Genomic DNA, 25,888 nt, shown 5'->3' with positions numbered 1-25,888 from the left:
ATCTCCTGGTAGACGGCTGCATTGATTTTTGGACTTGATAAAGCACAGCGGACCAACAGCAGCAGATGACATGGCGACCAAAATCATCACAGACTGTGGAAACTTCACGCAACTTGGATTCTGTGCCTCTCCACTTTTCCTCCAGACTCTGGGACCTGGATTTCCAAGTGAAATGCAAAACTGACTGTGAACCACCGAGCAACAGTCCAGTTCTTTTTCTCCTTAGCCCAGGTGAGATGCTGCTTACGTCGTTTCTGGTTCAGGAGTTGCTTGGTTCTAGGAATGTGACAGCCAAGTTCTTGAATTGGCTTTTCTTGACAATATTCCCAAGGCTGCGCTCATCCCTGTTGCTTGTGCACCTTTTCCTACCACGCTTTTTCCTTCCAGTCAGCTTACTCTGAATATATTTTGATACAGCACTCTGTGAACAGCCAGCCCTTCCAGCGATGACCGTCTGTGGCTTGGCGATGATTGTCTTCTGGACAACTGTGAAGTCAGTAGTCTTCCCCATAATTGTGGTTGCATGTTCTAAACTAGCCCAGGAGGTACCCAGTATTTATACTCAAAATTAATCAAACTAATCAAGCTCAAAATGGAATATTCAAATTTTTGGAGATACTGAATTGTTCATTTTCCTAAGCTGTAAGTCGTAACCATCAGAATTAAAACCAGAAACTCTTGAAATATTTTGGTTTGTGTGAAATGAATCTAGAATATAAAAAGTTGCTTTTTTGAATTAAATTACAAAAATAAAGAACTTTTCCATGATATTCTAATGTTTTGAGATGCACCTGTACATACAATAACCCTAAACCAAACAGAAACTACCTTTTTACAAATGAAGACGACCACAAAATGAGGTTTTGTCAGGTTTAACTCACGTCTTGGTGCATACTTGTCCCCAGAAAGCAGATCTCCGTATTAAATGTGCTTCAGTCTGGATTTATAGATTAAACCGGTTTCAGGATTCTTGGAGACGACTGACATGTGACTTTAACAAGGTGAATGGAATGAGTTTGAGACATTAATGGACGAGTATGGCAGACAGGATGAGATGAGTGACGCTTTCACTGCTGGATAAAGATGAGATGAAGTTCTTAAAGCCACACCTGTGATTAACATGAACGTGACGGCCTGTGTGTGTGTTGAACTGCAGGAATCTCACACACTCGTCTGATGGTAATAGTGTTTCTCTCGCTGAACTGTGAAAGTCACTGAAGGGCAGAGCGACAGAAATCGAGCGTCGTCCTTCTGCTCTCCATTACCCATCAGCCCCCTGTCTCTCTCTTTCTCTCTCTCCTTTGCTCTTCTGAGGCGTTTAAGGCAAACGGTAAGAGAAGGGCGAGGGCTGATGAAACGGACATGAGAGAGTGACATCATTCAGACGGAGACGCTGCGTCTGTGTGAGAGACAGAGCTTTACCGAATAATGAGACATCACAAACATTCACTGCCAGACATATTAATGTGTATCTGAGAACAAAAAACTCTCATTTGAGGATGGAGCCAAAGCTGTTGAGGAAAGCTGTAAAATAACCCAGAATGTTTGCACAGAGCTGGTTTGTGTTTGCCGGTCTGGTAAGGAGGCGTGTGTTTGTGTTGCAGGTGAACACCCGTATAAGTGCATCTCGTGTCCGTTCTCCACCATGACCATCAGTCAGCTGAAGGAGCATTCACTGCAGGAACACGGAGAGACGCTCACGCTGCCCAAACTCAAAGCCGGAGCCACGCTGCGCTCCACACGACCGGAACACAACACCGAACACGACGACCAGAACACGGGCCTCAACCCACAGTGCACCGGTAAGACCCCAACTCTGGGGTTAAAGGTCAATGCAGAAACACCCTGATGCTGAAAATGACATGCATGTCAAGTATGATTCATAGTGTTTATTTACTAAAATAAATGAAGTTCCCTTTTTATTGTTCAGTTTATTAAAAATGGCATTTAGAATGAGCGACGTGTGGCCAAATCACACTCGCTCAACATGTAATTATTGTGGCAAAACAATGGCTTTGGGTGTTGTTGGTTGAAATTACTGGTTTGATTCGGCTTTAAGAGAAAATAAGCGTGCGACTGAAACGCGCACGTGTCGGTATGAGCCAAGACAGATGTTAATAGCAGGTGTAAGTGGCGTCTAGACGCGGTAACGGCACTGATGTCTTTGTCTCGCTGCTGTCGTCTCAGAGTCTGCGGGGTATCTGGAGCCAGCAGATGTTCAGCAGCAGTTGAGTCACTTCCAGCTGGCGTCTCGCGTCCAGCCCGACGTTTCCACTAGTCCGTCTGCCGCCGTGCCGCCGCCGCTCGAGGGTCCCGTTCCGCAGGCCCGGCCTGACTCCATCCTCACCTGCGAGTTCTGCGAGTTCAGCTCCGGCTACATGCAGAGTCTGCGCAGACATTACCGCGACCGGCACGGAGGAAAGAAGCTCTTCAAATGCAAAGACTGCTCCTTCTTCACCTGCTACAAGTAAGAACAGAATGAGCCGCCAGAGAATCACATATCGGACTAATATCAGCCAGTATCTTTATTTATGTACATTTACATTCATGCATTTGATAGAAACTTATATTTAGAGTGACTGACTTTGCATTCAGGCTATACAGTTAATAGTCACTTGACATACAGATAAACTAAATGCATATATTTATATTTTGACATTCTGTAAAGCTATAAAGAATAGTTCATGTGGCTGAATCTCTAGTCTTATATGTCAGAGTAGTTGTCTCCTGAGTGAATGTGTTGTTTGTTGTGTGGTGTTCAGGTCCACGTTCACGCTGCATGTGGAAGGCGGTCACACCAGCGGCCCAGAGGAGACGCCCAAAGATCTGCGCTGCCCCTTCTGTCTGTACCACACTAAACACAAGAGCAGCATGATCGACCACATCGTCCTGCACAGAGGTCAGTTACTGAGGACCAACTGAGAATTGACCAGAGCAAAAACTTAACCTGTGTTTAATGATGTACTGCTTGTTGCGTCAGTGTGGAGGAGGGAATTCTGATCATGAGAGATTCCTCCTCCTCCTCCTCTTCTTTATTTCAAATAGCAGCTTCCTCAATTGAATGGCAGCGGTTTTTCTTTTCGTAGCACCTACTATTAGTGGAATGTAACTGTCCACCTTATTTTTCAATGCAGAAGTGAATGTGCAAGACTTTTGATTAGTTTCTATTGGTAAATAACTGCTGTAAAATCATTTAAGCAACAAACCTGTGTGGTTATGATTACCATAGTAAATTAAAATATGATGAATATCAGTTTGAAACAACGAGCAGCATAACGGACTGGTTTTGCACAGCTAAAATAACTGGAAGCGAATGACACTGGAAACTTTGCACATTCAGTTTAAAATCTGCTGTGCTTGCTTTATACTTGATGCTGAAAAAACATTTTTCACTTTTAAGGAGATTAAGGAATAAAATGTCTATAAACAAGAATAAATTATATTTAAACAGACCCCTCAGTAAAACCCTTCAGAATATAGACGGTAAAGTTTGGTGTATGTTAATGCTAATGCTGTTAATGCTGTTGGTGCATTTTCACTATGTTTTGAGGAATAAAAATGTTGTATAAACCGGTGTGAATAATATATGAACGAATCACTCATTAAAAATCTTCAGAATATAAATAGTAATAAAACCTCGATTAAATTTGGTTTATGTAAGTGCTGCTGTTGTGGAGAAAAAAAAAAACATTTTGAGAAAATGGCTTGAAATCTACAGAAGCAAATAGGTAAAGTGCAATAAAAAAGCCGGTGAATTATATATAAATAAATCCCTCAGTAAAAACCTTCAGAATGAAGACAGGAATAAAATTGTAAATTTTGGTGTATGTAAGTGTCAGTGCTGCTGAAGTGGAGAAACAAACTAATAACCTTTAAAAACAGACATTTCCGCATGTTTTTAGGGCTAAAATGTTGTACAAGTCAGTGTGAATGAGATATGAACAAACCCTTCAGTAAAAACCTTCAGAATATAGATGGGAATAAAACTGTAAATTTTGGTGCGTGTTAGCGCTGCTCAAGTATAGAAACAACCTAATAACTTTCAAAAAATACGCATTTTTGCCATGTTTTTAGTAATAAAATGTTGTAAAAAAAAAAAATAATAAAAATCGGTGTGAATGATATATAAACAAACCCTTCAGTAAAAACCTTCAGAATATAGACAGGAATAAAACTGTAAATTTTGGTGCATCTATGTCCTGCTAAAGTGGAGAAACAAACTAATAACTTTTTAAAAATATGCATTTTTGCCATGTTTTTAGAGAGAAATGTTGTAAAAAATTTAAAAAAAAAGTCAGTGTGAATGTTATAAAGAAACCCCTCAATAAAAACCTTCAGAATATAGACAGGAATAAAACTGTAAATTTTGGTGTATGTTAGCACTGCTGAAATAGAGAAACAAACTAATAACTTTCAAAAAAATACGCATTTTTGCCATGTTTTTAGTAATAAAATGTTGTAAAAAAAATCAGTGAATGATATAAACAAACCCCTCAGTAAAAACCTTCAGAATATAGACAGAATAAAACTAAAGTTTGATGTATGTAAGTGTTACCATAGTAGAGAAACAAACTTGTATTGTAATTGAAATGTACATACACAAATCGATAAAGTGCAAAAAAGACTTATGTGTAATTTTGGATGTTTTCTTTCCATTAGTCTGAAAGAAGACGAGCTATGGAAGCAAAATAGGCCAAAATTGTCCAGTTCTTTAAAAAAAACTGAAATGGTGTTGCCTGTAGTATCACACTTTAAATGTTTTTTTTTTCGTCCAAATATCCAAATTAGCAGTGTACTATTAAATGTGCATAAAATGTATGAAGATGATGTGGGTTGATTGGTCATTTAAGGCCACGCTTCAAAAACGTATTAACACAGCATGAATGAGAGTCTGATCGTGTTATTTTTGTGGTTCTCAGAGGAGCGCGTGGTCCCGCTGGAGGTGTCTCGCTCGAAGCTGTCGCGTCATCTGGAGGGCGTGGTGTTCCGCTGTCACAAATGCACCTTTACGTGTTCCAGCGAGCAGAATCTGCAGCAGCACATCCAGAAACACGAGGAGCTGAAGCCCTACCAGTGTCAGCTCTGCTACTACGACAGCAAACTCCTGCACGAGCTGGAGATCCACCTGCGCGAGGAGCACAAGGTCTTCCTTTTGTCATGTCTGTGGCTTTCTGTGGCTAGTTCAACAGCCGGTTACTTAGTCTAAACTGTCGTTTGCAGGTGATCCGTAACTTTGAGCTGGTGGGACGGGTGAACCTGGACCAGCTGGAGCTGATGAAGGACAAGGTGAAGGACGTGAGCAGCAGCGAGGAGGAAGAAAGAGGAGAAGACGAGACCGTAGAGGAGGCAGATGAAGAGGAGGAGGAGGAGGAGGAGGAAGAGGAGGAAGAGCTAATGGAGGAGGAAGAGGAGGAGAAGCTTCCGGAGAGCAAACAGAAAGAGACGAGCAGCCAGACGGAGGTGACAGGTAACAGTTTTCATGTTCATCAGATTCAGTCATTCTGTGCTTCGGTAAGGATGATCAGCAGCAGCAGATGCAAAACTCAAGACTTTATTGTTAGTCTCTGCAAAGCATTTTTAATAAAAATTGCAGTAACATTTCACCTTCTGCTAAAATGAAATTTCAGTATAAGTTAAAATACCTTTATTTGTTTTATGACTTTTTTTTTTTAAATATCAAGGCAAGACGGGCGAATAGAGTAAATCTGAACATTTGATAAAGCCAGGTTCAGAATTCTAGTTAGATTTAAAGAGTTAAAGGTTTTTCCAGAGGGATTTTGTATTTCTTTTTTTATCACGTTATGAATCATAAAATACTGACAACAACAGACAGAAAACAAATACATTTTCCCCATGTTTTTAGGAATAAAATGTTGTATAAAATCAGTGTGAATGGAATATAAACAAACCCCACAGTAAAACCCTTCAGAATATAGACAGGAATAAAACTGCTAGGTTTGGTGTATGTAAGTGCTGCTGAAGTGGAGAAAAAACTTTTAAAGGTTTGTATCGGAATTGTATTGAAAGCTCTTAAAAGAGTATTTTTCTTTGAAGTTTTCTTTGCACTAGTCTAAAAAAAAGTCATGTTATGGAAGCAAAATCTCAAAACACTGTTTTTGCCTGTAGTGTCTTGCCTTAAACTGTTTTTAAATACCCAAATTAGCATTATCTTATTAAATATGCATAAATATTAGCATATTGCAACAATATAATACTGAATGAACACTGCACTGTACTGTGGATAAAAGCGTCTGCCAGATGCATATAAAATGGCTTTTGAAAGATGCAAGATTTTCCACAAATGTCATTTTATAAATCTTTTTGACTGTTTCTGATGTTTTCTGCACATTTGCATGTTGAACTTACAGAAGGTCAGAGCTGTTTTGTTGTATTTCCTGGTGAAGCAGGCGTTGCGGTTGAGGAGTCTCCCAGCAGCAGCGCCGTCAAACGCTATCCGTGCGAGTTCTGCGGCCGCACCTTCACGCTCAGCACCGAATGGGAGCGACACGTCCTTCGACACGGCATGTGAGTCTCCTGTGAATAACTCAACCCTTACGAAAGTGTACCGTAGTAACGAGTGAGTTAAAGCTAAAGCGAGTTTTGTGTTTTCAGGACTGTTAACGGCAACAAGAAAGACGGCAGTCCTGTGCCCTCGTCAGCGCTGCCTCTGATTGGTCCGGCGGCTGTGACTGACAGAGGGCTGGACCTATCCAGTAACACTGTGGATCAGTCTGACCAATCCAAGTGTCCGATTCAGAACGAGGAAGACAAAAAGACGCTGGAGACCAAAAACGACCCTTAGGAGCAAAACGAAAGCTGTAGAGAAACACGTCAGTCGAGAATGTCATGCGTTCTGTTGTTTCGTCCGTCTGTTCATCGTTTGTTTTGTTGCAGAACAACATCGGCTGCTTCTTGAGTATTTGGTTTAAAAAGCTAGATTTGTGGAAAGTGATGATCCGGTTTGGAGTATCGCTAGATGTTGATGTTTCACGTTTGTTCAGTTGCTGAATCTTACACTGAATTTTACAAAGTGTGACTTGGTCCCTCAGGACAGATGTTGATATATTGGTAACCAATAGTGAATGAAACCGCGAGTCGATGTTCCGTTTGAATCGCGAGTCCCTCCGATCGCCGGTTCATCCGTAAGCCAGAGATTTTAATTTCAAACCCTCATTTCCTCGATGCACTTTTTCGTTACATTCGTTAAAAATAAGCATACGTAATGAACAATACGTAAGGAATCGAATGTCTTCCGCGGCGGCGATCGCACACGCTGATAGTCTTGAAGACGGCGTGCCGCGATTTACGTCCGTTTCAAACGAGAGACGATCCATCCGGAAGCTTCTCGGCCGGCGGGAGGGGCTCGGATTCGCTCGGAACGTCGCCTGGCGGTTTCTGTTTTTTTACATTTTAGCCTTGTGTTAATCTTCCTGTAGCTGAATTCCTTGAGGAATAGTTGTCATCTTATTTATCTAGATCGTTTGATTCTTTTAGACATGATTTTAGAGTATCAACACTTGCCCCAAAAACTCGTAGCAAATTGCTACTTTTGAAGATTTCGGCCACTTCCGGCTCGTCTTGCACTTCCGCTTCACTTTAATAACGATGGCCGTCCGTTGGTCCGGAGACGCGTTGGACATCGATGGATCGCAATCACGTGTTTCTGCCGATCGGCCGATTCTGACGAGTCTGTTTAAAGGAATATTCTGGGTTCAAAACACGCTTACAATCATATTTAGGCCTAAAGATGCAGAAATGAAACAGACCAGAATTTTGCATCAGTGTTTAGTATCATTAAGATACTATAATAGTTTTTGTCATATTTAAAGTAACATTTTGAATTAGTTTTACATAATCATGGCATAGTTTATTAACTATTTGGAACGATTTCTTTTAAATAATTATATTTTTGAAATGCATACGTTCGTATCTGTTGAGTAAATATGCATCGCTTTTTGTTTACATTAAAACTGTTGTTTTTTTTAATTCAGTACATAACTACTAAATTTAGGCCTAAATATTTTTGGAGTGCAAACCGTTGAAAACTCACAGAAATGCTAAAATACGGAGTGTGTTTTTCACTGGAGCAAAGATGTTTGACTCTGAAGATGATCTGCTGAAGGACGAGTGTGAACGGCACCGGTTCTGGTTCTTGAACTCGGATTGTTCCTTTAAACGGGAAGTTCAGCATAATAAGACTCGAGGCTTCTGTCGTTTCCAGACGCTCGTTTGACCGCCACGTTTGTGGAGAAACGCCGCGAAGCCGTCGTACAGTAAGGCTGAGATTGTACGTGATGGAAGCTGCTGCTCGAAAACCCCAAAGCCTTATAGACGCGGATGTTTGACGCTCCGAACGCTTCCCTTCCGGATCCACCGAGCAGAAGCTCTCAAGCAGTATCCGTCATTTGAATTCCCTCACGAAAACGGAAAACGAACCTCTTCTCGCTACCAAAAGTGTCGCTTCCCAAAGTTTTTCCTGAGATACGATTGTCTTTCCCGAGCAATGACCGGACGTTGCTGAGGGCCGACCCAGGTGCGTTCTGGGAAATCTGCATGCCGTTTTGCAGCCGTGTATAAACTCGAAGCTCCTCATCGGTAAGTGTTTGAAACTGTGGTTTCTGTTTCGGAAAGGGGTCTGTTCCTTTAAGTGTTGTTCTGATATTTAACTTAACAAACAAAAAAGACAAGAATAGAAAGAAAGAAAAATACAAATCGATAGAAGACGTTTCTTTCGTTTTTTTTTAGCTCTCCGCTGTTCAAAGCTGTTGTAAATTGTCTGGTTAAGAATTAAAAAAAAAAAAACACACGATAAAAAACTCTTTTGTACCCTCGAACCCCTCCATGTCCTTCATAAGGAGTAGGCCAGCCTTTCTGAAGAAGCGTGTAGAGAAGCATCAGAAATAAGCTTTGAAGAGTCGGCGGCGTCCGCTATCGTAACACACTGGATATCTGTAAATAGATGCGCTTTAGTTTCTATCGTTTCCCTTTAATTCTCTCCTCCTGTTGAAGGTGCGCCATCGTTGACCTTGACTAGATCTCCTGCGTTTGGCCTTTTCTTCTGTGAATCTCCTGATGATTTCTGATGGTGGCTTGTGATGTCGACTAGACTGGTTGTTTACAGTTTTATTCCTTTGATTTCTCTATATTCTGTAAATATTGTAATTCATTGTCTTTTTTTAACTTGGTAATAAAGTTATCAGATAACCTAAACCCGTGTGCTTCAGTTGTTTTCTGTTCGTGGGTCAAATTCATCTCATCTGTGGATCTTGAGATTCTTTAAAACTATACATAGTTTTTTTTTTTTTGTAGATCAAAAGCATAAACCAACATGAATAGCTTGTTTACGTGTCCTAGATCTTGCCGCATACATTTAAAGAAGATTTCTGAAAACATTTTTCAGAGTTCAACCGCATCATTTCTTAGAATAGAGAACAGATGTACTCAGAACCCAAAGATTTCATTGAGTTCTACGGTTGACATTCATCTCGTAGAGGTTTATCCTGAAAGCCCTGAGGAGTTCTCCTTACTCTTATTGTAATGCGTCTCACGACGGCGAAGCCATGAGTTGTTCTGTAAGCGAAACTCCAGGGAGAAAATAAACGCTTGTGTTCAAGGACAGACTGTGATGAGCTGAAAATAGTGTGGCAATACCAGAGTTTGAACCAGTGCATTTCCATGAGCAGTTTTCCATCTGTATGAGGTCAGAGGAATAAACCCCGATAAACCCGGAGAGGACGAGCTCTTCAGAGACCAGACCGTCGGAAACCGCTGAAATCCCAGGCTGCTGGTTTTGTGGCATCGCTTTGTTCAGACGGCACTCGAGCGCAGCGTCTCGATGCGGTTTTGATTGAATGTTTCTTCAGAGATGCTCTTCAGGGTCGTGGAGGACAAAGACGGCAGCTGCTGTGGACAGAAACACCATTTCCCTGCAGTCCGTCAGTCTGAAGTGCATGACAAGCTTTCAGATGATGAAATGTCCCTGATAAAGTCTCGGAGTCATCATTCGCCTGCGTTCTGAAACGCATCTGACCTTCAGGCTGTCGATAGGAGGTTTTTAATGGATTTTCCACCCTGTGGATGTATGAAAACATCAAGAAATGTTTCAGTATTTTTGGATTTTCCAGACCCTTCAGGACACTTGAGTCATGAAGGCGGTGAAGGTGTTAAAATGCATCGATTAAACACTTTTATGTTTAATTTTATTTAATTGGCGATTACCGAGGTTCAAGCGCTGCAGGTATTTAAGACGTTACATATTATTTAGCAAGCCTGTACCCACCTAAATCAATTATTTAAAAAGCATTTTTATCAAATTCAGGTGCAATTTGCCATAGAAATATGATGTTTTTATAACATTTATGACTCCTGTAGCGCCAGCTGTGGTCTGATCTCCCTGAAACTGCATGCTTGTTTAGAATCACCTGTCGCATGTGCTCAGCCAGTTTTGTGAACTTTTAAGTTTTCATTTAGGCTTTTGGGTATTTGGATAGGCCCATTTTCTAAAGGACCCCGTTATAGATTCCCAAAGGGTAATTTTCAACATGTTTTGGATAATTATTGACCCAAAGAGAATTGCGCTATGGTGTTTTTTTTGTTTTCCAGACTGAGTGAAAAACCTATGACTAGTTCACATTTTCTCAGTCCTTTGGAAACGGTTTGATTGACAGCAGTGGTTCTAGAGGCAAAGTTGTTTGGAACGAGGAGGTCTATCATCATACAATACAAATCTCGTGTGTACGTGCGGAAAACCGCAATGTACAATCGTTTACGCCATCAAAAAAATGTAATACCGCTCCCCAGTGTCTATTTCTTTCTAATTTCTCTCAGACCTTTGGGGCCAATCGGCCTCCGTTAACCTTGTGTAATAGGTGCTCAAAATTCATTGGCCAGTGGTGGACATGTTTTCTGAGATACGCAAATGTCCCCATAAACACTTGTGGGACTTTGGATTAAGACCGTGTACAGCTATTTCCGTGTTGATGGAACGAATGATTACCTAGTTACAGCCATTTTTACCTTTTTTCACTTTTATAGCGCCACCAAGTGGCCAATCTCTGCTATTTTTTCCCTGTGACCTCAGATTGAGTTCTTACATAAGTGTGCCAAGTTTGGCGAAGATATCTTATTCTGTTCAGGAGTTATAGGCATTTTACTAAAAGTGGCCTTGCGCCCTCCGAACATTTTGGCGCCCCTTTGCCTTGGTGAGTTGAAAATTCAACTTTTTTTTGATAATTATTGATATTCACTCTCCAGAGAATCTTTCTGCACTGGTTTGGTTCCAATTGCGGACTAGTTCGCAAAAGTAGGTTTCGCAAAAAATGTGAAATACCACAAAATTTTGAATCTGAGGCGTGCGTTTTGTCCGGCATGAGCCAAGGATTGCAATGTTATTCGAGCCTGCGACTGACGGTTTAGGAGTTGTGAGCAATTTCGCACTTTCAATGGCTGAAGCGCCCCCGTCAGGCCAATTGGGACGAGCCTTGGTCACACTGTAGACGGTGTGAGTACTACCATCCTTCCAAGTTTCAAGTCTCTATGTCCTACAGTTTGATCTGCACCATCAGTTTTGCGTGGAGGTCGCTGATCCTTGAGCCATTCTAACAATTACAATAGAGTTTAAGCGCTAAGCATTTGAACTCCTAATGATAAATAACCCAATCTGTCTATATTTGTATAATCAAAGTAAATCAAATTTCTGTCGGACCAAACAGTATATTTCATTTTCTTTGTCACGTGATTGGCAGGATTACGTTTGACCAGCATATAAAATATGAATATTACTAACTAACAGTGTTGGTTTGAGCGGTTGGTGATAAAGAGGTCACGTCTGGAAGCCAACAGAAGAGTTGACGTGTTTCAGAGCTGCTTTTATAAGCGCTTGATTTCACAGCTATAACATCATCTTTTAAAAATATCTGCGAGACATGAGGGATCAGCGGATCAGAACTTCACACGAGTGTTTCTGCAGGAGGAGACCCACGAGACCCCTAAAGAGTTCAGCTTTAAACAGCAAAGAAACGTCTGATGAGAGACAGACAAACGGACGGACGCTTTAACAGCACACATGAACACACCAGAACATGACTTGACATGTCACTGCATCAGTGTTCAGCTGCTTTATTTACACAATATAAAATATATACAAAAAAAAACCAAACAAACAAACCAAAGCTTACATTTACTTGCCTTTTTGAGAAAAGTGTACATATTGTGCATATGTCAATGTGTAACATGCATGCATATGTGCAAACGTGCACTGCCGCTCAAAAGTTTGGTAAGACTTGGAATGTTTTTTAGTCTCTTACGCTCATCAAGGCTACATTTATTTGATCAAAAATACAGAAAAACAACAGTAATACTACACAATATTATTACAATATAAAATAATGGTTTTTATTTTAATATACTTGAAAATATAATTTATTTCTGTGATGCAAAGCTGAAATCATTCTAATATACTGATTTATTATTAGAATTATCAATGTTGGAAACAGTTGTGCTAACAAATATTTTTTTATAACCTGCGATTCTTTTTTCAGGATTCTTTGATGAATAATAAGTTCGAAAGAACAGCGTTTATTCAAAATATAAATCTTTTCTAACAATGTAAATCTATGCTATCACTTTTTATTAATTTAACACATCCTTAAAGGGGTCATTGGATGCCCATTTTTCACAAGTTGATATGATTCTTTAGGGTCTTAATGAAAAGTCTCTAATATACTTTGGTTAAAAATTCTCAATGGTTGTGTAAAACAACACCCTTTTTACCTTGTCAAAATCAGCTCTGCAAAAATCATCTCATTCTAAGGGATTGTTCCTTTAAATGCAAATGAGCTCTGCTCGCCGAAAGTTGCTAACTAACTAATTAAAAACCATTGAATGCATTATTATCATTATAGGGTGGATTTGTACATAAACTGACAACACACATGAATGTTCAAACAACATGTAAAAGTGAACTTTGCATCCGATGACCCCTTTAATAAAAGTATTAATTTCTTTCAAAAAAAGAAGAATAAAAATGTACTGACTCAAAACTTTTGAACTGTAGTGTATATTGTTAGAAAAGATTTCTATTTTAAACAAATGCTGCTCTTCTGAACCTTTTATTGATCAAAAATCCTGAAAAAAAGTATCACAGGTTCCAAAAAAATATTAAGCAACACAACTAATCTAATAATTAATCAGCATATTAGAATGATTTCTGAAGCATCATGTGACACTTAAGACTGGAGTAGCAGCTGATGAAAATTCAGCTTTGCATCGTAGAAATAAATTATATTTTAAAGTATATTAAAATAAAAAACATTATTTTATATTGTAATAACATTTTGCAGTATTATTGTTTTTTTCTGTATTTTTGATCAAATAAATGTAGCCTTGATGAGCATAAGAAACGTCTTTAAAAAACATTCAAAATCTTACTGATCCCAAACTTTTGAGCGGCGGTGTATGTGTTCTGAATGCGGCTGAATCTTCTGTCATAATAATGCTGGTGAGGAACAAGGTTTAATTCTGCAAATGCAGAGCAAAGTGAGCCGAGGATCCTGCTGACGATCTGATCACATCTGAATGACGTTCTCTCTCCTCACCGCAGGAGCATCATGTGAAGAGCTTTAGAATCCACACAAACGTCATCGATAATCAGCTACAACATACAAACCCTCAGAACAGATCACTCTGTCTTCACTGACTCACCTTCACGTCCTTTGAACCTCCATGATCTTCTTTCTTTCTCCTGTCAAACACAAAAGTAGATGTTTTACATGCTCGTGTCACACGTGGACTCTGATCTTCACAGGCTCTCAGTGAACATGAAGGAAGTGAACGACAGATCGAATCAAGTGAATGAATGATGACAGAACGAACTTTGAAAAGAGCAGCGGTCTCTGTTCCTCTGGGTCTTCTGAAGGTTAAGGAGCATCTCATCACAGAGCATCTCGGTGATTTCAGACTCAGGGTCACTTCCTCCGGGCCAGAACGTTTATATTTTATTAAAACGTGTGACGATTCTTTCTGTTGTATAATTCATTGTTCTCAGACTCTGTGGAGTTTCTGTGCATCATTACCAGTCTGCTCTGTTCTGCTGAAAGTGATATGAGGGAAAACATTTAAAACAGTCATGAATGCTTAAATATACAGCGCTTTATGCAATAAGTTTCATTGTAACTTCACAGTGAAGTAACAGAATCAGTGATTCAGATTCATCAGGTTTGAGACAAATGCAAATTCTGCTGTAAAGCAGCTCTTACAATGCAATAGTGTTATTATTTCTGAGGAACTACATTGTTTGGTGGAAGAATAGTGTTTTTGTTAATCTAATTACACTTTATTTGCTCTGTTTTATTTTGTGAAACCTTACTACATATATGGAAAAATCGTTTTATAAAAGCAATAAGCTTTTGTAAAATGTTGTGCCTTACAACACCCTTGGCTGTTATAAATACACTGTAAACCACGGCTTCTTGGGGCTTATTGCTTTATTTTCTCATTTAAAAAAATACAAAAAAAGCCCAAAACTATATTTGCTAAAATATGTTTCAAAATATATTTACATGAATATATTCTGAAACATATTTTAGCAAATATAGTATTTGAAAAACTAGTATTTCATTATAGTATTTTGAATTTTTTTGTATATTAAAAAAAAAAAAATAGAAGAGAGCGGCGGGGCAGAGCTGATTTTGACAAGGTAAAAAGGGTGTTTTTTTACACAACCATTGAGAATTTTTAACCAAAGTATATTATAGACTTTTCATTAAGACCCTAAAGAATCATATCAAAAAATGGGCATCCGATGACCTATATATATATAGGCAAACATATATATATATATGTCAATCCAAGAAAATACATTTGCATACATCACATCTGAAGAAAAACTTTGTCTATAACAGATCTGAATAACACATTAATGAGCAAGAATCATACAATCTTACAAAAACATTACAATATTACAACATATAAAAGAAAATAATCATTAAATCATATTATTCCAGCTATTCCATCCATATTTGCAATTATCCCAAATATATAGGCTACTGTAAGATTTTTTTTTTTTTGTCCCTGTAATACATTTAGAAATGTATTTTGGTATATGAAGGTTGAAACTGAATATATTTTCAATTTCAAAACTATAATTAATTCAAGCATCACTGTTTACAACATATATTTAGCATATATTTCAAATATATTTGTACATGAGCATTGGTGACATCGTGAATTGCGAGTTAGTTGTGAGATCTGCGTACTAAAGCTCTTTTTTCCCAGTTTTTGGCAGTGTAACGTGTGATGATGATTGTGTTCAAGTCTCCTGGCAGCTGGTGTCTCAGGCTGAGCTCGGATGACGTGTGCAGGAGAGTCTTTGCGCGGCCCGACCGCAGGCGGCGGCTCCCAGTGTTTGTGCATCTGTTGCGTTTCCACTCTCTCCATTCGCTGGAGGACGAGCGGCAGAGCAAGGCTTTCAAAACAAGCAAAACATTCATGATCCGTGACTAGTTTATTTGTAGTTAATGTTCAACCAGTGCCTGAAGCCAAAACACAGAAGAGTTGGGATGTCAGGTTAGGGTCAACAAGGTTAACCCAATGTTTATTCCAATGAACCTGTTTCATTTTTAGTAATACCTTCCATTTTTAAAAATAAAGCTTCTAAATGATGTTTTATTGCAGTGATGCTCTCAAAAACCTTTCAATGAACAATTCTTAAAAATACACTTTCTTAGCATGAAGAAACTTTAATAATCTAAAGAACCTTATAAAGAACCATTTGTGACCCTGGAGCACAAAACCAGTGTTAAGTATCACGGGTGTATTTGTAGCAGTGGCCAAAAATACATTGTATGGGTCAAAATTATCATTTTTCTTTTATGGCAAAAATCATTAGGATATTACGTAGATTGTGTACATGAAGATATTTTGTAAATTCATACTGTATATATATCAAAACGTAATTTTTGATTAGTAATATGCATTGCTAAGAACTTCATTTGGAAACTTTAAAGGTGATTTTCTCAATATTTCGATTTTTTTGCACCCTCAGATTCCAGATTTTCAAATAGTTGTATCTCGGCCAAATATTGTTCTATCCTAACAAACCATACATCGATGAAAAGCTGTTTTATATATAATTCTCAATGACCTTTATGACTGGTTTTGTGATCCAGGGTCACATTTGTCCAATGGAAAGTTTCCATGTCCTTCACAGAACCACTGATTCCAGTAAGGAACCTTTATTATGTAGAGTAATTGGGATATGTTTGTTCCAAGAAAAAAAGATGTGTATTGTCATTTTTTACCTATGGTTTGCAAATAACTCTAACCAAAGCACTAAAACAGTTTACTTTTGAAATGTGGTAGAATTTAACGAGATAAAAAAGTTTGTCAAGACAAACTTTAAGTTGGCTTGAGAAAGCCGGAACAGAAAGTTTTAAGTTTGATGGTTTTCAGTCTGAAATAGTTTGAATTCTAAAGTAGTTTTAAAAGGTTAACGTTTGGATGTTTTGAAGGCAATACAGTCTGTCAGAGATAGACAGATAGATAGAATGTTGTTAGCATGTTATTAACATGATTAACATGTGACTAGCATGATGTTAGAATGATTAGCAAGGTACTAGCATGTTGTTAGCGTGCTTATAGGATTATTTGCAAGTTACTACCATTTTACTAGCATGGTGCTAACATAATTAGCAAGTTACTAGCATGTTGGTAGCATGATTACCAGGTTACTAGGATGATTAGCATGTCGTTAGCATGTTTCTAGCATGATTAGCAAGTTACTAGCATTTTGCTAGCACAATTAGCAAGTTACTAGCATAATTCTGGTTTCTAGGCATAGATAGATAGATAGATAGATAGTAATGGTTAGATGATAGATAACTTAATCGGGACAGACGCCATATTGAATTTACGGCGGATGAAAACGAGGCTGTGAGGGGTCGATTTACAGTTTTTACAACGACTAGATCATATCATTTTAACAACTTACAACTTTTAAAACTTTTTAGTTGAGTTTTTGTCTACTGTTTGATTAGCTAAACACTTGTGGCAATGCTAATATTGTTTTCTTTTTTATGATAATTGTGTATGTGTGTTTGTTGACGTACAAGTGAATGGAAAGCAGCAAAAACGCCATTTCCCATCAGCAGTTTCGCTCGCGCTTGCAGTGACGCAAAGGCGTCGGTGCGCGGCGCAGGCGCAGTGTGGCGTAAGGGGGGACGGGCCGTCGAGTGTTTATGCGCGTAATGGCGGCGGACAGGCTGTGATGAGCCACGGCGAAAAAAACACAGCCAGCGATCCAGCCCTCGGTCAGTTTCCACAGCGGCGACACGGAAGAACGCGAAAATGCAGATCACGCTGAAAACCCTCCAGCAGCAGACGTTTAAAATCGACATCGACGCGGAGGAGACGGTGAGAGAGACGAGCGCGTGAGGGCAGCGCGCGCTGCTAGCGGCTATCAGCTAACAGATTTCTGTCAGCAATGTCAATAAAACACACGAAAACTCCCATCAAACCACACGGAGACACTGTAATTACACTGGAACTTTAAACGAACTTTTAGGACTCGCTATTGAATGCGCGTGACGCTGCTGACGGTGATCTGTGAACGTCTTTAGCATTAGCACGTTAGCTGCTCATAAAATGAGTTTTTACTTTCACCAAAACAGCACAAAAGTTGTCTAAATAAGACATAAAAGTAACGCAATCACTCCAGAACCATCGTAATCGTCATTTAACCGTCATTATGACTTCTTATTCGTGTCACACAGACAGTTAAAGGGTGATATGTGTGTTTTAGCAAGTCATGCTGTGGCGTTATAAAGGTTTTAACGTGTGTATGTGAGTTATTAGTGTGTGTGTGAATACACACATACGTGTCTGTGTGTATCAGCTCCATGAACATGGTTCATGTGATTTCCAGACACGTGGATTGAAATGACAGAGCTGTATAATTGAGCACACAAGGGCTTAAACGTGGATAAAAGCGCCTTTCTGATGAATTCATGCTTATTTTCGTAAATTACAGACTGTTAATGTCTTCAGGCTGATTTGACTGTTTCTTCTAGATGAGAACTTTCAATTAGACCTGCAGTTTGTTTAGTTGAGCCTCACAGGAACATTGATAAAAGTTTAGAAGTCTTTAGAAGTCAGAGTGATTGTGTTTATTGTATTTTTGCTGTTTGTTTCAATCCTGCATTGACACACATGTGACATTATCTCAGTCTGCTGCTTGTCTTTGTGCTTTGCTTCTAGTTAAGATAACCATTCACTGCAAACTGACCAGACTCATGTTAGTCTGTAAAATAAAAATGAAAATTGTATCGTTTATTCGCTTTCAAGTTGTTCCAAACTTTCAGTTTCTGGTCCCCGTTAATTTGCGTACTTTAGTGTTTTGTTGAGAGTCAGTGGGGAACAGACATGGTTTGGTTACCCACAGTTTTCAAAATATCTTCTTTTGTGTTTAACAAGAAAGAAACTCATGCAGGTTTGGAACAACTTCAGGGTGAATAAATGATGAACGACTTGCCATTTTAGAGTGAACTTTTGGTTTAACTAAACTGACAGTTTGCGGAGGAGTTTTATTTTTACCCATTTGCTTCTAAAAATTCTTTATCTGGGGCAACCGACACATTCGTGCAGTTAAAAAAGACGCGGCGGTCCTCTGTCGAGGTGAAACGCCAGCGGCGATGGGTCAAAAGTCAGCTAGACCTTTAGGAAGGAAGACACTCGGTGGGTTTAGTCCACACTTCCTGTTTATCAGACTTTCGGAGGAGCTTATTCCTAGAAATACTCTTTGCAGGAAAGCAGCAAACACTCTGACCAGCTTTCCATTTCTGGCTGCACTCGGTTGTTTTTCGGAGCGCAAACAGCCGCGTCGGATCCGGTCCAAACCACTTCCGTATTTGCTCTGAGATCCGTTTGATATTGGATTTTTGTAAATGTTTAAGTCTAAACAGGCAGATCAGATAATGAATAGTTGTTTGGTCAGTTTGGGATGTGAACTAATGTCCTCCTCACCCATTCACGCTAATGACAAATGATGTGGTGAGCCGTGTAATGGTTTCTCACAGGTTTTCAGCAGTCGTCTTCAAACTCTGAGCCGGTTTTAGTGCTGAGCCGGACCACAGAAGAGCACCTGTGTTTGTTCACTCAGATCGGACTTTGATTTGTTTTCTTCTGCTTTGTCTTTCACAGGTAAAAGCCTTAAAGGAAAAAATAGAGAATGAAAAGGGAAAAGATAACTTTCCAGTGGCGGGACAGAAGTTGATATATGCAGGTACGTCCTCTGCGTTTGATAACGTGTGACTGTACGGCGTCTGTTTCCAGCTGATAAGGATGTGACCCTGTGTGATGTACATGATTTGTCATCACGGGTTGTTCTGTATTATTGTGTGAAAAGCGGTGATAATGACTGTTTATGCAGGAGCATCATTCTGACATCATATCACGTGTTGACGAACGACTGACGCCTGTCAGACTCAAAAGTGAGAGCTGTGGGCTGATGAATAATGACTTGTTTATTTTAATTATTTTGTTTCCTGCAGGGAAAATCCTGAGCGATGACACAGCTCTCAAGGAGTACAAGATAGATGAGAAGAACTTTGTGGTGGTTATGGTAGCAAAGGTGAGACATTATCAGCCTTATCACAGCCTGCGTGCGATTGTTTCTCTGCTGCATACGTCGAAGAAACTCTGAAATATTCAGGAGAAATTTTAAAAACATACATAAATGAGTGAAGTGAAAAGAAAATAGTCATAGCTTTGAGTCTGAGGCCAGACTCTTTGGATCTATATCAAGCATCATGTACTATTGCTGTTGTATGAAATCTTTCATTTTTTTATTTTTTTAATCGTTATATTCAATTTTAGTAGAGCTGTGCAATGATTATTCGTGATTAATTGCATCCAAAATAGTTTTTGTTTGCATAAGATATATGTGTGTACTGTGTATATTATTATGTATATATATATAAATACACACGCATGCATGGATATATTTAAGAAAAATGTTATGTTTATATATTAAATATATCCATATATAATAATTGTATCAATGCAAATAAATACATGTAATTATTTTCAAAATATGTACTGTATTTTTATGTAAACAAAAACGTTTGGATGCTATTAATCGTTGTACAGCACTACATTTTAGTAATCAAAAAGCATATATAATTATTAAAATTATGGAACTTGTGTAGGTTGTCAATTTATTTAGTCAAAAAGAAAAAGTACTTTTTTGTTACTTTTTTCTAAAGTCGTTTTTTCCAGATTCTTTAATTATTTTTATTTTTTTATACTTTTTTTCTTTTTTAATCAAATTGAATTCATAAAACTTTTAACAGTTTAATAATTTATTAAAATATTTACAATAATAGGGCCCAACTAAATGTGTGTGTGTGTGTGTTTTAAACCCTTAACCTGTTTTCTGTAATGTTTCTGGATCTAATAAAATGTATTATATCAAAAATGGTGGAAATTAAATGAAAATGTTAACAAAAATTCTACAATTTATCTTATTTTTTGGCAAAGTGCTGCACAACAGAGGTTTACTGTTGAAATTGAAACATGGAAGATAAATTCTCAGACACTAGTCCATACTGTGATTTAAATGTACTGACTTTTGAGTTAATCATACCATGACCTGATTTTTTTCCACCACCTCTTTGACCCTTATGATTAAATTAATTTTTTTTTTTGCTGCTGTATGTTTTAAACTCTGTACTCCCTCTGCGTAGGGTGTAGTCTCCATTTAGTTCGATTTAGATGTAATGTAAATGCAGAAGGTGATATGTTAATGAGCTCGTGCATGTGTTGTCAGTGTTTGTGAAGTTGTGAATGTGATGTTTCTCCTGCAGCCTAAAGCGGCTCCTGCATCCGCTGCCACGGCAACCAGCGCCGCCTCCTCCAGCACTACAGCGACCCCGACCCCATCTGCCGCCCCGGCCGCCGAAACCCCGTCTGAGAGCGCGGCCAAAGAGGACAAACCCGCCGAGGAGAAACCCGCCGGCGGCACTGCGCCCTCCTCTACACCCACCAGGTACATACACACCCTACACTTTATGTACTCAATTACTGTTGATTAGACGCGAGTGCTGGTGCTGGACGGGTCTGGTGTCTCTTCTAAAACAGTTAGTGTCAGTGGAACTAAATAAACCCAGGACAAATGTATTTAGAAGGACATTTCACAAAAGTATGTCATGTGGGACATCATTTCATATTAAGCGTTTTTTCTTTTCTTGCTGTTCGCAGTTCTTCGCCAAATGCAAACATATTTGAAGAGGCAACGTCTGCGCTGGGTAAATTTACATGCGTTAGCATATTCACGCAATCTCTTTCATTTGATGAATTCAGTAATGATTTCAGCAGGATGAAGTGAGTTTACATGTGTTTTGTGTGCGCAGTGACGGGTCAGTCCTACGAGAACATGGTGACGGAGATCATGCTGATGGGATACGAGAGAGACAAAGTGGTGGCGGCGCTGAGAGCCAGCTTCAACAATCCCGACCGTGCCGTCGAGTACCTGCTCACGGTGAGAGTCTGAATATTACAAAACAAATGTTCTGTGTTGACATTTAAAGCAGCGGATTACAGTGATTTAAGGTGAAACACCCTAGCTTAGTAGGGTACAATTTTAACTAATTGGAATTGATATACTTTCACCAGTTGATTGATCACAGTACTTCAAGACAGTTGTTTTGTATCACACGTTTCCAGAAATGTTGTTTAAATATGCACTACTTTGTATAATTTTCCAAAATAGAAATCTGAACATTGGATAAAACCAGGTTCAAAATCAGGGTTGCAACAATGTGGAAAATTTCCAGTAAATTTTGGAAACTTTCCAGGATTTTTTGGAATCTTCCAGGGATTTTTGGAAAGTTTCCAGAAATGTTCCACCTCTTTACAACCCTGTTTAAAATTAATGATATCTGTAAAGTTTGGTGTATGAAAGAGAAAATACTCTTTGAGAATATGGATTGAGATTGAAATCTGCAGACACAAATAAATAGTGTAATAAACACTTAAATGTGACCCTGCATCACAAAACCCAGTCATAAGTATCACGGGTATATTTGTAGCAATAGCCAACAATACATTGTATGGGTCTAAATTATGGATTTTTCTTTTATGCCAAAAATCATGAGGATATTAATTAAAGATCATGTTCCATGAAGATATTTTGGAAGTTTCCTACCGTAAATATATCAAAACCTAATTATTACTAATTGCATTCCAAGAACTTGATTTGGACAACTTTAAAGGTGATTTTCTCAATATTTTTTTTTTTTTTTTTTTTTTTTTTTTTTTTTTTTGCACCCTCAGTTTAAAGATTTTCAACTAGATGTATTTCAACCAAAATATTGTCCTATCCTAACAAACTATACATTAATGGAAAGATTATTTATTCAGCTTTCAGATGGTGTACAAATCTCAAAACATTGACCCTTATGACTGGTTTTGTGGTCCAGGTCACAAATTTTGCGAGTTTTCTTTCTACTAGTCTGAAGCAAAATAGACCAAAAACGAATGAGTGCATGAACAAACAATGGTTTTGCCTGTAACAACTTATTTTTTGACACATGTCAGACGACCCTTCCATAGAAAGTGAGCATTCCAACTGGCCTGAAATGCTTTTATTTGTGACCCTGGACCTGAAACCAGTCATAATTTGCACAGGTTTATTTGTAGCAATAGCCAACAATTCATTGTATGGGTCAAAATTCTCAATTTTTCTTTTATGCCAAGAATCATTAGGGTGTTAAGTAAAGATCATGTTCCATTAAGATATTTTGTAAATTTCCAACCGTAAATACATCAGAAATTAATTTTGGATTAGTAATATGCATTGCTAAGAACTTCATTGGTGATTTTCTAAATATTGTGAATTTTTTTTTTTTTGATTTTCAAATAGTTGTGTCTCAGCCAAGTATTGTCCTGTCATAAACCATTCTTCAATGGAAAGCTGATTTATTCAACTTCCAGATGATGCATAAATCTCAAAACATTGACCATTATGTCTGTGTGTGCTGTAGGGTATTCCTGCGGAGAGCGAGGGCAGTGTAGGAGGTGCTGACCCAGTGGCTCCTGGGGGAGGCGCTCCTGCTGCGTCCACAGGCCTTTCTTCACCGTCCAGCACCGCCCCATCACAGCCCAGTACAGGATCGGGGGGTGAGTGACACGCGTGCTTTAAAATCTTGTGCATCAGACGGTTCTGAGAGCACGTTTCTCTGACTCTATCCTGTGTGTGCAGCAAATCCTCTGGAGTTCCTGAGGAACCAGCCGCAGTTCCTGCAGATGAGACAGATCATCCAGCAGAACCCGTCTCTCCTACCAGCTCTGCTACAGCAGATCGGCAGAGAGAACCCGCAGCTCCTGCAGGTACACCCTGTCTGGATGGCACTGATTTTAAATGGTTTGATGCTGCTCAGAGGTGGCATTAATGCATTTATACAGCAATTACAGCTTTGATACAAAGGGTTGAGGTGACCAAAATATTGTAGTTCTTCAGCCTGCAAGAGAAATGCTGATATGGAGTGTGTTTGAAATAGCGTGCTACTATAGATGCTGATTTTGGCTTGAACTTCCTGTTCCAGTGAGATGCAGGAGATGCTGTCTTTCAGCAAATTGGAACTTACTGTTTGTTTTCTGTTTCACAGCAAATCAGCAGCCATCAGGAGCAGTTTATCCAGATGCTTAATGAGCCGGTGCAGGAGGCGGGGCAAGGTGGCGGCGGCGGCGGCGGGGGCGGGGGCGGGGGCGTGGCCGAGGCAGGAGGCGGGCACATGAACTACATCCAGGTCACACCCCAGGAGAAAGAAGCTATTGAGAGGGTAAAACACTTAAACTTTCATTTAAAGAACAGTGTTTATTTATGTGCTGACCTGTACAAACAGAATATAGTATGTTCTGTATCTCAGATTCTTTTACTCAAACAGGCTGCGGCACACGTACAACTTCAAAACAAGGTTCTCATTTAAACGTAATAGAGATCAGATATGGAAATCTTAAAACCATCTACAACATATTACAGTATAAACGCCAAAAAGTAAACACTGTCATGTTCATCAACATTTGGTATAAGTGCACCAGATCCATTGATTGCTCTGAAACCACAAGTCTGTAGAAGCGAGCGAGACGGCGCCGCATTTTGACATTTATTTAATTAAATCATTCTTTTAAAGTTTAATACTAACATTGCAATTTCTGGTTTTCCATTCTCAATTTTAATACCTCTTAAATTTATCATGAAGGCTTTTGTTATACCATTTAAGATATTTAATACTTTTTAATGACCTTAAATTTGATCAGACTGAATTTAAGGCTTTTTAAGTACTTGCTGGAACTGGGAAAACATGACACAAAGCGCTGTCTGACTTGCACGTGCGTCTGAGGGGTTGTACGTAGAAATAGAAAATTCGCAGTCGTTTGCTTCAAGTTAAAATGATTGGGCACAAGCTGTCGATTTTCTCTTGTCAGCTCAGAAAGTCTATATCGGTGCATCCGCAACTCTAGTCTAACTTTGTTCTCAGCCTGAGCCTTAAGATACTTCTTAAAGCCATAAAGTCTGAATTTCAAGTTGAGCTAATTACACTGAGACCCTTTAATTAGAGAGAGATACAGATGGAGGATCAGGCTGGCGAACGATCAAAGGTGCACGAGTCTTTTCCCCAAACGGACACCGGGAGTGTTTCTGTGGTCTTATCTAACCTTTCCGTGTTTCCTCTGTGTTTCTTCCTCAGCTAAAAGCCCTTGGATTCCCAGAAGGACTCGTTATACAGGCCTACTTTGCTTGTGAGAAGAATGAAAATTTGGCTGCAAACTTCCTTTTACAACAGAACTTTGATGATGATTAGAGGAGGAGTGGCACCCTGATCATTTCCCCTCTTATGTTTTTTTTTTTTTTCTCCCTTTTTGAATGATCATTTTGGAGAAGAAAATCTATACAAATACACATACACTCATACACACACACACACACACACACAGGCTGTCATGTTCTGTCTAAATTTACACACTGGATGACATGAGCACGCCCGTCTGGAGATGAGCACAGCATTGGTTCGTCTCCAGGGGCAGAAATCAGTAAAGCCTCTTTGCTTCATCTAACACTTGCCTGTGTGATACCTGTTTGTTTTTCATTTGTTCTTTTTTATGACCAATAAAGAGCATCCTTTTCTCCATCGTTAGGACATGTTGGCAGGTTCAAGGGGCGTGTGAAATCAGTTTTCCATGAATTGGGAATCCAGATTGATTGGGATGTTTGGTTTAATCACATTAGCAGTGTCCCTGTTCAGGGCAGTGTTTTTCTTCTGTTTCTTATTGCTCTTTTTGTCTCATTCAACTTGACCATTACTAGGGATCCCAAATACAGCAGTTTTAAATGACAGTAAAGATTTTAAACAAGCCGATGGAGTTATGTTAGATTGGTTTTTGTCCTGACGAGCGTATCGGTAAAGAATCGGCTCTTACTGTGGGTGTTTTGAGTGATACTGACACATGCAGCCCTTTCATATACATTAAGAACCATTAAAAGCATGTATATGACTTACATAGTTTGACGTTAATATCACTATACTGTCATTTTTACAGGGAAATAAACGTTTTCAACGGAAATGCAGATTACCTGTTCTTTTGTTTTACTGTGTAGATAGATAGAGCAGGAATAAACATCAAAATAAACATTAAGTCAGTGTGTGTTTACAAAAAGCACGTTTTAATCATGGAAGGTAATATTTTACAACAGTAATGCAAGTAAATTTGTCGATTTAAAAAAAAAAATATATATATATATATCTAATATCTATTCTCTCTTTTTTTTAATGTATATATATATTTTTAAAATATATATTTAGGGTAATCGTATGTAAATGCAACGTCTGACTCA

General features: G+C 38.8%; 2 protein-coding genes across 9 annotated transcripts in view; both read left to right on the top strand.

The window, feature by feature from the left end:
* The window catches only part of znf462 (zinc finger protein 462), a 42,709-nt gene extending 33,499 nt beyond the window's left edge, over positions 1-9,210 (top strand). For 6 of the 8 annotated variants that reach the window (XM_051104904.1, XM_051104905.1, XM_051104900.1 and 3 more), the window contains exons 7-13: positions 1,605-1,802; positions 2,188-2,467; positions 2,763-2,899; positions 4,920-5,143; positions 5,221-5,467; positions 6,369-6,525; positions 6,613-9,210. In XM_051104904.1, coding sequence (XP_050960861.1) covers positions 1,605-1,802; positions 2,188-2,467; positions 2,763-2,899; positions 4,920-5,143; positions 5,221-5,467; positions 6,369-6,525; positions 6,613-6,802 — 1,433 coding nt within the window. In that variant the 3' untranslated portion in view covers positions 6,803-9,210. The remainder of the gene's footprint in view (positions 1-1,604; positions 1,803-2,187; positions 2,468-2,762; positions 2,900-4,919; positions 5,144-5,220; positions 5,468-6,368; positions 6,526-6,612) is intronic. The other 2 variants (XM_051104907.1, XM_051104906.1) reach the window with 2 other exon arrangements.
* Positions 9,211-17,197: 7,987 nt separating this feature from the next.
* On the top strand, positions 17,198-25,621 carry rad23b (RAD23 homolog B, nucleotide excision repair protein). The gene is made up of 10 exons (XM_051104891.1): positions 17,198-17,409; positions 19,195-19,276; positions 19,545-19,624; positions 20,859-21,040; positions 21,253-21,299; positions 21,405-21,532; positions 23,037-23,172; positions 23,255-23,382; positions 23,661-23,834; positions 24,744-25,621. The coding sequence occupies exons 1-10, from the start codon at positions 17,344-17,346 to the stop codon at positions 24,855-24,857; spliced, it is 1,137 nt and encodes a 378-aa protein (XP_050960848.1). The 5' UTR covers positions 17,198-17,343; the 3' UTR covers positions 24,858-25,621.
* Positions 25,622-25,888: the final 267 nt, after the last annotated feature.

Source organism: Labeo rohita, unplaced genomic scaffold (assembly GCF_022985175.1).
Source record: "Labeo rohita strain BAU-BD-2019 unplaced genomic scaffold, IGBB_LRoh.1.0 scaffold_84, whole genome shotgun sequence".
Taxonomy (NCBI): domain Eukaryota; kingdom Metazoa; phylum Chordata; class Actinopteri; order Cypriniformes; family Cyprinidae; genus Labeo; species Labeo rohita.
This window is presented reverse-complemented; position numbering and strand designations above follow the sequence as displayed.

Bases quoted from the DNA above. Each gene is read 5' to 3' on its own strand.
- rad23b (XM_051104891.1), top strand. From the start codon at position 17,344: ATGCAGATCACGCTGAAAACCCTCCAGCAGCAGACGTTTAAAATCGAC. The intron at 21,300-21,404 runs GTAAATTTACAT...TTGTGTGCGCAG, and splicing joins AGAGGCAACGTCTGCGCTGG to TGACGGGTCAGTCCTACGAG. The intron at 21,533-23,036 runs GTGAGAGTCTGA...TGTGTGCTGTAG, and splicing joins CCGTCGAGTACCTGCTCACG to GGTATTCCTGCGGAGAGCGA.